The sequence below is a fragment of the Mustela erminea genome, chromosome 16 (assembly GCF_009829155.1).
Source record: "Mustela erminea isolate mMusErm1 chromosome 16, mMusErm1.Pri, whole genome shotgun sequence".
Taxonomy (NCBI): Eukaryota; Metazoa; Chordata; class Mammalia; order Carnivora; family Mustelidae; genus Mustela; species Mustela erminea.
Genome location: NC_045629.1, coordinates 18,626,090 through 18,641,187, shown reverse-complemented (window position 1 = coordinate 18,641,187; position 15,098 = coordinate 18,626,090). Strand labels below are relative to the sequence as shown.

The following is a 15,098-nucleotide window of genomic DNA, read 5'->3' as shown; positions in this document are numbered from 1 at the left end:
TGTACATCAGCAGTCTTCATAGTCCATGGACCCCTGGAAGGCCCTATGACCATTCCAGGGAATCTGCGAGATCAAACTATATTCACAGTAACACTAAGATGTTATTTGCCTTTTTCACTGATTTGCACTGATGGTGCAAAAGTAATAATACCTAGAACTGCTAGGTATTATTATATGTCCTGGCATGAAGGAAGGCAGATTCATGGCTATCCTCCTCATGGTTTTCTTCACCATTACTCACTTGGAGTTTAAAAAGAGAAAAAAGCCAAGTTCACTTGAGGATATCCTTAAAAAAATAGTAAAAAAAAATTTTTTTAAAGCATTTTAAAAAGATTTTATTTATTTATTTGACAGAGAGAGAGAGACCACAAGTAGGCAGAGAGGCAGGGGGAAGCAGGCTCCCCGCTAAGCGGAGAGCCCAATGTGGGGCTCAATCCCAGGCCCCTGAGATGGTGACCCGAGCCAAAGGCAGTGGCTTAACCCACTGAGCAACCCAGGCGCCCCAACAGTAAAAACTTTATTAAATTTTTTTAAAAAGATTTTATTTATTTATTTGACAGAGAGAGCAAGAGAGCACAAGCAGGGGGAACAGTGGGGAGAGAGAGAGGGAGAAGCAGGCTTCCTACTGAGCAGGGAGCCCGATGCGGGGTTTGATCCCAGGTCCCTGGGATCATGACCTGAGCCAAAGGCAGATGCCTAACCATCTGAGCCACCCAGGTGCCCCAAAACATTTTAATATATCTTGACCTTTGAGTCCATTAATTTATAATATACTGTGTGACAAAATGGTGAGTATGCATAAGGCACTTCTGCTGTATCACCAAAGTCTAAGGATTGTCTGGAGGGAAAGTCCTTCCTTGTGTGATTGTTCGAGTTAAAAGCTGAACTAGCTGCTTTACAGAGAACACCATTTTTACTGAAAAGGATGATTGACAAATGACAATATTTGCCAAACTTCAGTATTTGGCAGACATTTTCTTGAAAATGAACAAAGTAAGCCTGTCACACTGAGGAAAACAACTCAGTGTATTTGTTGGCAGTGATAAAATTCAACCTTTAAAGTGAAATTAAGAGTTTTGGAAAAGTTGTGTCTTCCCCCATGAGCTTGCCTGCTTCCTTCCACTGAAAGATTTTTCTGATGCACTCAGTTAGGGATATTAATAAAAGAGATTTTAAAAAATATTGTTAAATGAAATGAGTCAACATTTGGAAAATCTGCATAAATTAGTGAACCAATATTTTCCCAAAGACAGAGTTATAAAAACATGCAGGCACCAAAGGTCCATTCAAAATGTAAGATGACCATAAGGGGTTGAATGGGAGTCCCACAAATGGATGACAAGATAAAATCATTTGTGTATTTTCCAGGTGAGCCTTAAATCCAATGACAAGTGTCCTTATAAGAGATGGAAGAGAAGAAGCACAGAGACACATGGAGGAGAAAGCCACATGACAATGAAAGCAGACAACCACCAGAAGCTATAGGAGGTAAGGAACAAATGTCCTCTAGAGTCTTTGGAGAGAATGTGGACTTTCTGACTCCCTGATTTCAGACTTCTAGATTCCAGAACTGTGAGAGAATTTTTATTTTTTAAAGCCACATAGCTTATGTTCAAAAAACAGCCACGTGCCAAGTCTTGGTATAGTATCAAAGAAGAATCTTCACAGATTTCTGGAAGTTCTTTTAAAATACCCTGCTTTTTCCCACTATATATCTATGTGAGGTCTGTGTTTTATTTATTTATTTATTTATTTATTTTTGCATACTTCAATCAAAACAATATATTGTAACTGTTTGAATGCGGAAGCTGGTATAAGGATCCAGTTGTCTCTTGGTAAGCCAGATATAATTGAAGAGATTTAAAATATGTAAACCAGTGTTAATCTCACTATTTTTTTTTTTTAGTTTTGGGAAACACTTGACATAAAAATGTTTTATGCTAACATATAATAGCTAAATATTCTTAATTTAAATATTTTTTAAAATTTCTCAGTTTTGGGACGCCTGGGTGGCTCAGTTGGTTAGACAACTGCCTTTGGCTCAGGTCATGATCCTGGAGTCCCGGGATTGAGTCCCACATCGGGCTCCCATCTCCACGGGGAGTCTGCTTCTCTCTCTGACCTTCTCCTCGCTCATGATCTCTCTCACTGTCTCTCTCTCAAATAAATAAAAAATCTTAAAAAAAAATTTTTTTTAAATAAATTAAAAAAATTAAAAAAATTTCTCAGTTTTAACTTTTTATATAGTAAATATTGACAATCCACATAAATCCAGACTCTTTGGTGTCCTCGATAATTTTTAAGAGTGCAAGGGATTCTAAGACCAAAACGTTTGAGAACTACTAGTATATATAATTAGTAAAAAAGGACAGACAAATCGGGGCCTGAGCAATCAAAGGTATCATGTATATAAGATTTCAGTTATTTTTAACTATGCATTGGATTTTCAGGGGTAAGAAGGCAGAGACAGACCCTCCCAGGCAAAAGAACCCCTTAAAAAAAATGCACTTTAGAAGCAGCTCTACACATGATAATGTCGGAAGACCTGGTCATTAATAAATACATAAACAGGGGCGCCTGGGTGGCTCAGTTAAGCATCCCATTCTTGATTTCAGCTCCGGTCATGATCTCAGGGTTGTCAGATGGGGCCCCGAGTCTGACTCTGTGCTCTGCATGGAGCCTTCTTAAGTTTCTCTCTCTCCTTCTCCTTCTGACCCTCCCCACCTGCTCGCATGCATGTGCACTCTCTCTCTCTCCCTCTCTCTCTCTATCTTAAAAAAAAAAAAGCCACTCTTTTAAAAATACATAAATAAATATATACATAATCATATTTTACATATCCAGATTATTATTATCTTTTAAAAGACTGGATAAATGACTCAATTTCAGGAATCTCTGTTAGTTTTTGGTAACCCATACTTCAAAAGATTTTTGGTTTTGTAAATGTGGGTAACATACTATTCTTATTCTCTTATTCCTCCAAATAGATGGAAAGAGTCCCTTTAAATACCAAACTAATCAACTACAACCTTCTTCTGAGTCTGTAGACTCACTTTACCAGGAACACTCATACCTCTACTTTTCACTTGATATATTAGTCAGCTAGGGTTGCCATACCAAAGTAACACAGATTGGACAGCTCAAACAACAGAAAGTTATTTTCTCACAATTCTAGAAGCTAGAAGTCCAAGATCAAGGCGTCTATTGAGCTGGTTTCTTCTGAGGCCTCTCTCATTGCTTGTAGATGGCCATCTTCTCCCTGCATCTTCACTTGGTCCTCCCTCTGTGTATATCTGTGTCTTCATTTCTTCTTAGAAGGACACTAGTCATATCAGGTTAGGGCCCACCCTAATGCTCTACTTAACCTTAATTACCTCTTTATTTATTTATTTATTTAAAAAGATTTTTATTTATTTGACAGAGAGAGATCACAAGTAGATGGAGAGGCAGGCAGAGAGAGAAAGAGAGAGAGAGAGAGAAGCAGGCTCCCTGCTGAGCAGAGAGCCCGATGCGGGACTCGATCCCAGGACCCCGAGATCATGACCTGAGCCGAAGGCAGCGGCTTAACCCACTGAACCACCCAGGCACCCCTTAGTTACCTCTTTAAAGACTTTCTTCAAATGCAGTCACATTCTGAGGTAGTAGGGGTCAGGATTTCAACATATGAATTTGGAGGGAAACACAATTCAGTCCATGAGACTTAGCTAACTATTACCTGCCTTTTAGGTATCAGCTTGAATAGTACTTCCTCAGGGAAGCATTCCTTCCCCCTGGATTTAGGTTAGGGCCCTTGTTACATTCACATAGTATCCAATACTTATCCTATACACAATTTATCACACAAATGTAATTAAACAATTGGTGTGAATATTTTATGACTGTCTCTCCTTAAGTACCATGGGAGCAGAGTCTGTGACTGTCACATTCACCACTGGGTTGGCAGGGTTTAGGATAATGCCTGACATACTAGGGCCACTCGATGAATGAGTGAGGGAATGCTGTGTGGTGTCACAACATTACAGAGTTGTTGCTTTTTTTTTTTAATTTAAATTCAATTAGCCAACATAGGTACATCATTAGTTTCAGATGTAGTGTTCAATAATTTATCACTTGCGTGTAACACCCAGTGCTCATCACATCACATGCCCTCCTTAATGCCCATCACCAAGTTGTCCCATCCCCAAAACCACCACCCCTTCCGCAACCCTCAGCTTGTTTCTCAGAGTCAACAGTCTCTCATGGTTTGTCTCCCTCTTTGATTGCTTTCTATCCAGTTTTTCCTCCCTTCCCCATGATCCTCTGCACTATTTCTTATATTCCACATATGAGTGAAACCATATGATAATTGTCTTTCTCACATTAGAGCATTTTGATGAAAACATCAGATCTATGAGCCTGCCTGAAAGCATTTGGAGTACTGAAGCAGCCTGGCAAGAGATGTACCAACAAATTAGTGCATTGGTGGTGGTAAAGTCTCACTGGCTTTTAATCCCACTGGGGCAATAGGTTAAGGGGATAGAGATTTAACTCTAGTTCTGGCTCAATCATTAACTAGTAACATAAAAATGGGGCAATGTTCCTTAACTTTACCTTATCTCTCCTCATCTGTAAATGCAGAAATTATCAAAGTCAAAGCTGGTCACAATTTAAACAGAAATCCCCCAATCTGTGAATATCCAAAATATACTGTCCAATTCTTTCCCTTGCTGTTGGGGCCCTTGTCTGCCCTTGCTGGAAGGATCAACCACCTTTAACAACCAATTCTTCTAAAGCTCTGAAGTCCCACTTCTGGGTTTCTGAAGACTTCTCTCCCACCACAACAGCACGTTGCTAAACAAATATTCAAACAGTCACTACCACTTCCCCAAAACTCGGGACTTAGAGGGCAACCAGAGTTCAGGGGTTCATAAGGGCATTTAAAATCTAGAGCCAATATGAAAAATCTTGCAACCTGGTTAGGAATTAAGAAGTGTCATCTGTGACTTCTGGGGGAAGTGCATTTGAATTCAAAAAACCAAAATACAAATGAATGACTAGACTATTTCTGGGGTATGGAGAGAGTAGGATCACATTCATTTATTTTGAAGTTGGGAAAGTATGTAATGTGGGGGAAAGTGCAAGCAAATTTTTAAAAAAGATTTTATTTATTTATTTGACAGAGATCACAAGTAGGCAGAGAAGCAGGCAGACAGAGAGGAGGAAGCAGGCTCCTTGCTGAGCAGAGAGCCCAATGCGGGGCTCGATCCCAGGGATCATGACCTGAGAGAAGGCAGAGGCTTTAATCCACTGAGCCACCCAGGCGCCCCAAGTGCAAGCAATTTATAATGTCTTTAGTTGTTCTTTCCCACACATTGCCTAACCATATGTCTTGACTACCCAAGTGACTTTGGACAAGATTCTACCTTGGTTACTGTCCCCTCACCTGGAGATAAAAATACCACAAGAGATAAGTGTGAGTGTCAGGTGAAATGACATGTAGAAATGTGTTGAATGCAGAGATAAGGAGTGAAGGGTTTCACAGGACCTACAGTGTCCTGGCTTCTCCCTTTTAGGAACTGCATAACATTGAGCAAGTGTTAACTTCTCTGTGGCTCAGTTTCCTCATCTGTAAAATGGAGATAATAGTATCTATCTCTTGTGGTGATAATATTCTTAAGATACCTATGTATCTAATATCTAAGTATTAGCTATTTCTTCTAGCACTTTGTAATTCTTAGATTCTAATATAATCACATTTGATTATCTCAGAAACTTGTGATTCCCATTCTCCTTTAACTTCCCACCTCCTTTCTTTTTCCTCTCCCTCAACAGTGCCCTAGTCTCACTGAAGATATAGAGGCCACCAGACTTTATCCCCCTTAACATCCCCCACATACCCAGACCCTGTGGTATAAGAACTTGGGCTCCCTTCCCTTTTAGTAACTTGCCTTTCTCTTTCAGGAAAAAACGACTTGTGTTTCTCTAAAAACCAAATGCTGCACGCTTTCTCTACCTGAAATGTTCTGTCCCCCTGTTTTTTTGTTGGGGTAACTCCTACTCTTTCTCTGGATTCATCTTCTCTCTTTTTGACCACCTTGTGCAAACTGGGGAGTATTCCCTTTTGTGTTCACATGGCTCCTTAAATTTATAAGCTAAATTATCATGTTATATAATTATTCTCCCTTTGCACATCTATTTTTTACAACCTCAGAACCTAGCACCGAACCTAGCATATAGAATAACCAAATGATCCCTTTTGCCTGGGACTATGCTGAAGTCCTGAGTCCAAGGAAACCCTGCAGTAGTTAGTCACTCTATTACAAATTCATGTATTAAATGAACAGAGTCCACACCTGCTGTCTTCTCTTCTCTTCACTCTTCAACACAATGTCACCACTTTCCACCCCTCACCTCCCCAAACTGCTTTGACACATAGCACAGTGCTCTCCTCATAACCATATCTACTGGACACTTTATAGTCCTTCTTAGAGTGACCTTTCAAAAATGATATTTAGTAACCAAAGATTATTCCTGTGATGTACTACTTTTTCTTTTAGTGAAGCAATCCAGTACTAAAATATCCAAATTTATTAAGTACTTGAGTATCTGTGGATTCAAGGTACCATCCCATGTGTTGTTGACATAGTTCTAAATGTCATGCCATACTTATGATTTCATTAAAATGATCACAAGATGCAATCAATGACTACTATGTTTTCTGAATAAGAAGTTTCCACAAGTCATGACTCATGGAATTAAAAAAATATTTGTAGCAACAAAAAAAGTAGTTCTTCTTTTTCATGAAATCCAAATAAGAAAACAGAACAGTATTCTGTTAGGAAGAATTATAATAAGTAACTTTTCTTTAAAGCTTTGAAAGTAGATATATTAAAATTACCTATAAAATGAGTAAGTAAGTAAATAAGAACTTAAATTTATTGTACATTTATTTTAAATCAAAGAACAGGGTTTTTTAAAAAATATCTTAATAGTGAAGGCATTCTCTCCCCTGTTCTCAAGACTCTCTATGAGCCAATTCTTATCAAAGCAAATTGCCCCGGAATTACCTGTTCAGATATATTCTAAGCTCTTTGGGGGCAGGACTAGATCTAGCTTCTTGTCCCATCTCCAGCACTTAGACAAATAGGTACCTGGCCCAGGCAGGGGCAAAAACACATATCTTAAATACAGAAGAAGGGAGGAAATCTTAAAAGTCAGCAAATTTTAGATAGTTGTAAAACAAGGGTTTCTCAGAAGAGAGGGCATTATATCAGCAATGCACATAAATTCCAGATATGTACAAAGGAAAGCACTAGCAATAAACACTAGTTGTAAAGTTGGCAATAATCCACAGCCATTATTGACTCATCATGAATTTGTAAAAATACAAATATCACAGTGAAAAATTAATTCAGCATCTTACAGTCCATTTTACTTCCAGACAGTAGAAGATGCAGTGACTAAAGCAGACTGAATGAATATAAAATTCCTTTTTTTCTCTCTAAATCAAGAAATCTGAACGCAATTTTTTCACTGCCCATATTCAGAGATTTACACACATAAAACTATTTCCAGGCAGCAGTGGCTTATATTCAATTATTCAATTGGCACGTACCAGGACAGTCATCCTGGTTCATACATACTTAATAAAAGTTAGCTGTTATTATTATTAAGATTATACTCTGATTCCTGAAATTGACTATATCTTTATCTCATATCTGTAGACCTATATCCATGTATAAACATATTTAAATAATCTAGAATTCCTCGTTTCCTGACTTTTCTGAATAAATCAACTATCTTTAAATAATTTGAACTATTTTTCCTAGAAAAATTGCTAAAATTGATACTAAATTTTCAAACCACTGATTTGCAATACATTCTTTCAATCTCAAATCTGCCTGAAATTCAAAGAAAAGCAAATTGCATTTTTCATGAAGTTCAGGAAATAAGCAATTTGTTTAGCAATTCCACTTTTACTCATGTGCAACAAGGGACATGTATAAGAAATAAATGTTTGTACTAGTCAAAAAACTAGCAATGACCCAAATGCCCATCAAGAGAAGAATAGATAACTAAATTGTTGGACAATCACACAACGGAATGTTAACAAAAGTGAAAATCAATGAACCACATCTGTACACATCGGTATGGATGACTGCCACCAACACTACCAGTAAAGGTATCAGGAGAAATCACTCCATTTATATAAGTTTCAAAAACAAAACATTTAGTAAGGTACTGCTTAGAGATAAATAAAAATGTTGAAAAAATCATTTTATAATAAGTCAAGAGACTAATAAATACAAAGTTTGGCCATAGTTAATTGGTGGATAGAGGGAAGTGAACTGAATTGGGGAAGGGCACATGGGGAACCTGATGTATTATTACTTTTCTATTTTCTAAACTGAGAGGTAGCTACATGGTATTTGTTTTAGTGTTACTCTTTATATTTTCCACATCTGCCGTGAATATTCTTTCATATATATTTAATAATATGTTTTTAAAAGACTGACTGGCTTACAAAAAATATCTAAAACAATTCATATCTAGGTCCACTATATCCCTGGGATGTTAAAACTTCTACTTTAAAAAAAAAATTATTTATTTATTTTTTTAAGATTTTCTTTATTTGACAGAAAGAGAGACAGCAAGAGAGGGAACACAAGCAGGGGGAGTAGGAGAGGGAGAAGCAGGCTCCCTGCTGAGCTGGGAGCCTGATGCGCAGCTTGATCCCATGATCCTGGGATCATGACCTGAGCCCAAAGCAGACACTTAACAACTGAGCCTCCTAGGTACTCCAGATCTTCTACTTTTTAAATAAAAAAGTGTAAATGGAGACTTCTAGTTTAATAAAAATATATCTGTAAGGCTACATAATATTCACCTTCAAAATTTAGAATTTAGTCTTCCAAATGCAAGATACAGCCCATTAATAAATTGATAATTTTTTTGTCAGATGAATCAAATTAAATTTTGTCCATTTTGTTAGCTGTTCACCAACAGTAGTTAATTTCAGAAACTGTATTACAGAATAATTCTCTGAATGATACAAAATAGATCCATCCCTTACTCTATATTTTCTTTATCATTCTCTCACATAAGCATTCATATAACTACAATATCTAGGTAGAGTTTCCTGGAAACAATTTAATAGCAAAATTAGAAATCCCTAATGGCCATCTCTGACATAATGGGCTTCAAATTGATGAGTCCACCATCTTTGCAAAGGTAACCCAGACAAATTGATGACAATATCATGTAGGCAATTTTCAAAATTAAAATTGATGAGCCTGCTCCTTCTACTTGTCAGAGTAGACAGTTTATTGATCTCAAAATCAGCAGCGTTAGAGGGAAATGCAAGTCAGGGCAGAACTGAACTTGTCCTGGGGGTCCCTAGCACCAGTCAGGTCCAGGAGGATGGTGATACTGGTGATACAAGGAACAGCCCAGACCAAACATGTCCCACAGGCAAGATGAGCCCAGCATATTTATAGTACATTAACATAAAAAGGAAGAATCTATCAAGGCTTGACATATTCACAAATTCCCCTAGGTAATACCCAAAGCCTGAGTAGCTTGGCAAAGAAAAGTTATTTCAAAAATTTGGAGTTCCCTCCTGTAATGCACTATTGTTTTCATAGGCTGCTAATTCAGCACAGACAGGATTAACTCTTAGAAAACTCTGAGCATAAATCATAAATAGATACTATATTAGTGGCAGTATTTTTTAAAATTTACTCAAACTATCTCCAAATTAAAACTTCTAAGAATTAGACAAAAGGATCTGAATTATATAACTTCCTACTGGTAGTTTTGATTCAGCAGAACATTCTGAGTAAGTAGGAGGAAAGTAGGAGGAAAAGGCACTGAGCTAGATGCTTTACATACCTCAATAGAAGGAACTAACTATTATTAATGGAGCCAGGCCCTGTACTGAGGACTCCATATGCATTCTCTCATGTTATCCCCATAAAGACACCTTTTTAAAAAAGTTTTTATTTATCTATTTGAGAGAGAGAGTGTGTGTGCGAGTACACATAAGGGATGGGGGATGGTAGGCAGAGAGAGAGAGAGAGAAGCAGGCATCCTGCTGGGCAGGAAGCCCAACTCAGGGCTCAATCCCAGGACCTGTAATCAAGAGTAGACCTTTAACCCACTGAGCCACCCAGGTGCCCCAGTAAGGGTACCTTCTTAATTCTATTCTATAGAAGTGGAAAATGAGACTTTAAGTAATTAGCTCAGCAGTGCTGGAATTCAAACCAGCGCCTGACCAACACTTGCTCTCTACCTGCCATGCTATGCCGAAGCACTGATTTTTGAAAAAGACTTAGCAAATCAAACAGATTTAAAAAAAAAAAAAAACCACTAAATTGCTAAGTGGCTCAAAGTCTAAAAGAGGCCTTTTAGCTTGATACTAAGACTGCATACATGTTGAAGAATTTTAAAATAATGTGTACTACCATTCTTCCACAATATGGCAACATCTCAGTTCCTTCCAGCTCTCCTACTCCTCTAGACCTGGCCCTTCTAAAACAGTTACTCAAAAAACTCTATGGCTGTTTAAACTACTTAAAGACAGTCTTTTATTTGTAAGCAATTGCTCTGTAAGAAATTTTACTGAAGTCACGGGGATAGAAAAATCATGGTCAGATGCTCAAAATGAAAAAGAACATTAAAATGAGGTTAGGGAATAAAACAGTCTATTTTAAAAGTAAACTTCACACCTCAATATCATGAGAACTAACAACTTTCACAAAGCCACATTCAGCATGCTTCATATTATGAATCGTCTCCTGATGTCAGACTCTGGATATTTGAATTGGCCATGAGAAGACAACAAACACAGGGTTGCCAAAATCTAAAAGTAAAAGGAAAGAACCTCTGTTTTTTGAAATGAGAAACCACAAAAGGTAATTTTTTAAAAAACTTATTTTATTTGTTCAGTGTTCCAAGATTCATTGTTTCACAAAAGGTAATTTAAAATCTACATAGCGTTCTCTCTATGCTCTCTGGAAAACAGCAAGTCATTTAATACTTACACAAGGATTTCATCTACATAAATACATTAACATTAATTGGGTCTCCACTTACCTGTATAGGAGAAATATTAGCATATGCCCTTTTTTTTAAATGACATACATGGAGAAATTCATGAATTAAAAAGCTCAGGAAAGGATTTCTCATTTTAATATGCTGGTATATAGATATTTCATCCCTTTCTCTCAGAAGTCACCACAAACAACAGAAAATACACAAAAGACAATAAACTCCATACTATATGAAGAAAAGGAAAATGCACAGAGTGGCGGAAGGTGAAACCTAAGGGCCTGCAGATAGATGGGACACCAGGCAAGAGGGAGCTGACCTATTCCGCAGATTCCGAGAAAAGGCTCAGGATTTTGGTGCAAAAGGAAAGAGATGAGAGGCTTCTTGTCTGAAAATACTGAATAGTCCTCGAGAATGCAGCTGCTGACGATGAAACCTGTGATGGTCCACAGCAAACAAGCTGGCTCACCTTTAACAAGTTCCACTCAGATTTGTAGAACTTTTATTCTGTTTTCAATAAATTTTTAGTGCTTTACTCTTAAATGATCATCAGGGACTTAAGAAAAACTTCTAATATAAAGGACCAAAGTAAAAGAGGAAAAAAAATGAAACAAACTAGAACAAATAAAAAATAAGAAATAGAATACCAGGAATAGACAAAAGGTTTTAACCTACACACACAAAAAAATACCTTCAGAGACATAAAAAATACTATATGCATGGAACAAGAACAAGATTTTTTCCCAATAAAATAATTTTTTTAATTATTTTTTTAAATTTAAATTTTTTAAAATTTAATGATGAATAAGATGAATAAGAAAGAGCTCTCAGAAAGTAACAATGATGCTAAAACAAAAATTTCAATAAAAAAATTGGAAGATGGGGTGCCTGGGTGGCTCAGTAGTTAAGTGTCTGCCCTTGGCTCAGGTTATGATCCCAGTGTCCTGGGATCAAGCCTCGCATGGGGCTCCCTGCTCAGCGGGAAGCCTTGTTCTCACTCCCCCAATCCCTCTGCTTGTGTTCCCTCTCTCACTGTCAAATCTGTCAAATAAATAAAATCTTAAAGAAACAAACAAACAAATAAATAAGTTGGAAGTTAAAGTTGAGGGACACTTGCAGAAAGTAGGACAAAAATAGCAAGAGATGGACAACAGGAAAAACAGGTAAGAAAATCAGAGGACCAATACAAAAGATCAAACACAGAACTAAACCAAGATCTACAAAGAGAAAACAGTGAGAATGAAATTATCAAAGACTTCTTCCAAAACATGAAGAACATAAATTCTACCTTGAGAATGTTCACTGAGTACCTAGCACAATGGCTGAAGAGAGGACCCCCTCACGAGCCAGATCACTGTAATATTTTAGAATAGAACATATAAAAGATCTTAAGAGCTCCAGAGAGGAAAAAAGAAGTCACATGCAGAAGTTCAGGAATAAGAATGGCATGGGTCTTAACTGCAACAGTGGAAACTAGAAGACAACAGAGCAATGCTTTTAAAAGTCTGAGGGAAAACAGTTTTCAACAAGAGTTCTACAGACAGCCAATTTATCATTCAAATGTGAAGGTACAATAGCTCATTAAGATATGGGACTGTGTACTCTATCAAAATAATGGAATCAGCCACAAAAGCAGCATCCAGGGATCCAGCCCAGGTAAGAGGCAAAGAGAAGGCACAGAATGACAATCCAGCAGCAACCCAGACTGGAACTGGAGAACAGAGGAATCCTGAAGGAAGTTTTCCAAAGAAGGGAGAGGGAACTGGGAGATTCCAATCTGTCTGACTAAACTGTAAGAGCAATCTTACGGCAGGGCTGTTCGAGGATTTAGGAAGAATTAGAGACAAGCTCAAAGAAAATCAACACTAATAATGAACAAAACATCCCAGATACCATATAAATTGGAGAGAGTGGAATATTTAGAGCCCAGGTGATAAGTACTTGTCCTAAAGTAATATATATTCTACACTTGATCTTAGCCAAAAGGGCAAGAAGCAATATTAATATATATTCTAATTGGGGAACTAATCCATAGATATAATGTGAACCACTGTTTTTCAAAACAAATTATTTTACCAAGTATATAATAAGAAATATTTCTTTTTTTTTTTTTTTTTTTTAAACCATGATGTTTATTCTGACTAATTGTTGAAATCCTTAAGATGAACTGGATGCCGCAACAGCTGCCCTCTTGGGCTTAGGTGTTGTTCCTTCACGGAATCCATGCCTGAATCTGCGGTATACAATTTTTAGGTGCCTCATGCGACCGGTCCCAGTGGTGTTCCGTCTTTTAGCCTTGGCACTCCAGTTATACTTTCTCTTGCGCTTGGCAGGGTAGCCGCACTTGCCACACGTGGACTTCTGAAGGTGGTAGGCCTTCGAGCCACAGCGGCGGCACAACGTGTGCGTCTTATTGCGACGCTTTCCAAACGATGACGTCCCCTTCGTCATCTTGTTTCCGCGGCAGGCCCCAAAGAGAAATATTTCTTTTTTAAAGATTTATTGTATTTATTTATTTGAGAAAGAGAGTTTGAGAGAGAGAAAGAAAGATTGAGAGAAAGCAAGCAGGAGAAGAAGACAGAGAGGCAGAGGATCTCAAGTAGACTTGGCACTAAGTGCAGAGCCCAGCGCAGGGCTGGATCTTAAGACCCCCCCAAGAGCAGGACATGAGCTGAAATCAGGAGTTGGACGTTTAACCATCTGAGCCACCCAGGTGCTCCATGAAATATTTCTTACATGATAAGCCAGCGTGGTGCCACCCACACACACACACACACACACACACACACACACACCCCTGCAACAAAATTACCATTGAACAATAGCAGGTATCCCCTACTTTTTGAAAGTCTGTATTACACCACATCGATTTTATGAAAAACCTACTTCAGTTTCTGTTTTTGCTAATGGAAAGAAATCTGAAGAGAATTTTTGCTTTTACCAAAAAGGTGAAACACAAAAATGGCATTCAGCATTTGTTCTGCAGTGGGTGTTTATGGAGAAAGTGCACACCCCAAGCAGCCAGAGTGACATCACCAAGTTCTTTGCCCAGAACTAGGCTCAGCATCTCGGCGTCAAGCTGCACCAGCTTTGAACTGTCTGAGCATCTCTGCTTCATCTACAATTTATTCTGGACATCCATTAGCAAGATGTATCCTAAGGTATCAGAAAAGCCTAAGAAGTTATTTTTTGGATCTGGGAACATTTAAAATTGTTTCCATGTAAATTAATGGTAATTGCTTCTTTGCTTTACATCATTTTGTCTTACAAAACGTTTCATAGGAGCCTATTCTTGGATAGTGGGGGAAACCTGTACTCCTGTTGATACATATTCTGATATTTTCTATTTTATTCCAGGTTTTTATAAATTTTTTTATTATTTATTTATTTATTTTTGAGAGAGAGAGAGAGCGAGCGCATCTGCCCATGCAGGGAAGGGGAGAGGCAAAGGGAGAGGGAGAGAGAGAATCCTGAGCAGGTCTGACACAGGACTCAATCTGAGGCCTTGAGATCATGACCTGAGGGGAAATCAAGAGTTGGATGCTTAACTGACTGACACACCCAGGCATCCCATTATTCTAGGTTTTTAAATGCTGATCACAATCCACTAAACTGACTTCACAAGTCACTAATGGTTTGCAACCCACATTTTAAAAAAAAAAACACTATGGTACGTTTTACTGAAAAGAGAAAAGAAAACACTTCTGGAGAATTGGAGGTGGCAAGAAAGAAAGCAAAAAAATCAGGGACTTGATAGAAAAAGAATTTGAACTGAGTTTTCAAGAATGGATCATAATCTGACAGGCAATGAAAGGGAAGGCAGCTAGCTATTCCTTGTGAAGAGAAGGTAAGTAAAGGCTCAAATGCAGGAAAACACAGGGTGTGCTAAAGTTAGGGCAGGGAAGAAGGTAAGTCTAAATGAAAGAGACAAGTAGAAAATCGAGAGATAGAGGTAGGTTGAAGACTAATGGTGAAAGGCTTGACAAGTCTGCTGAGGAGTCTAATGTAATTCTGATAGCAATGGAAATCCAATGAGTAGATCCAAGGAAATGCTCCAAGGGGGTTGGGGT

General features: G+C 37.9%; 2 protein-coding genes across 2 annotated transcripts in view; both read right to left on the bottom strand.

Moving 5' to 3' along the window:
* Positions 1-15,098, bottom strand: part of SGK3 (serum/glucocorticoid regulated kinase family member 3) — a 145,477-nt gene that overhangs the window by 105,145 nt on the left and 25,234 nt on the right. The gene's annotated exons all lie outside the window — the stretch shown is intronic.
* On the bottom strand, positions 13,149-13,503 carry LOC116574792 (60S ribosomal protein L37). Its single transcript, XM_032315607.1, has one exon. It carries the CDS (start codon positions 13,477-13,479, stop codon positions 13,186-13,188), a length of 294 nt encoding a protein of 97 aa, XP_032171498.1. The 5' UTR covers positions 13,480-13,503; the 3' UTR covers positions 13,149-13,185.

Bases quoted from the DNA above. Each gene is read 5' to 3' on its own strand.
- LOC116574792 (XM_032315607.1), bottom strand. From the start codon at position 13,479: ATGACGAAGGGGACGTCATCGTTTGGAAAGCGTCGCAATAAGACGCAC.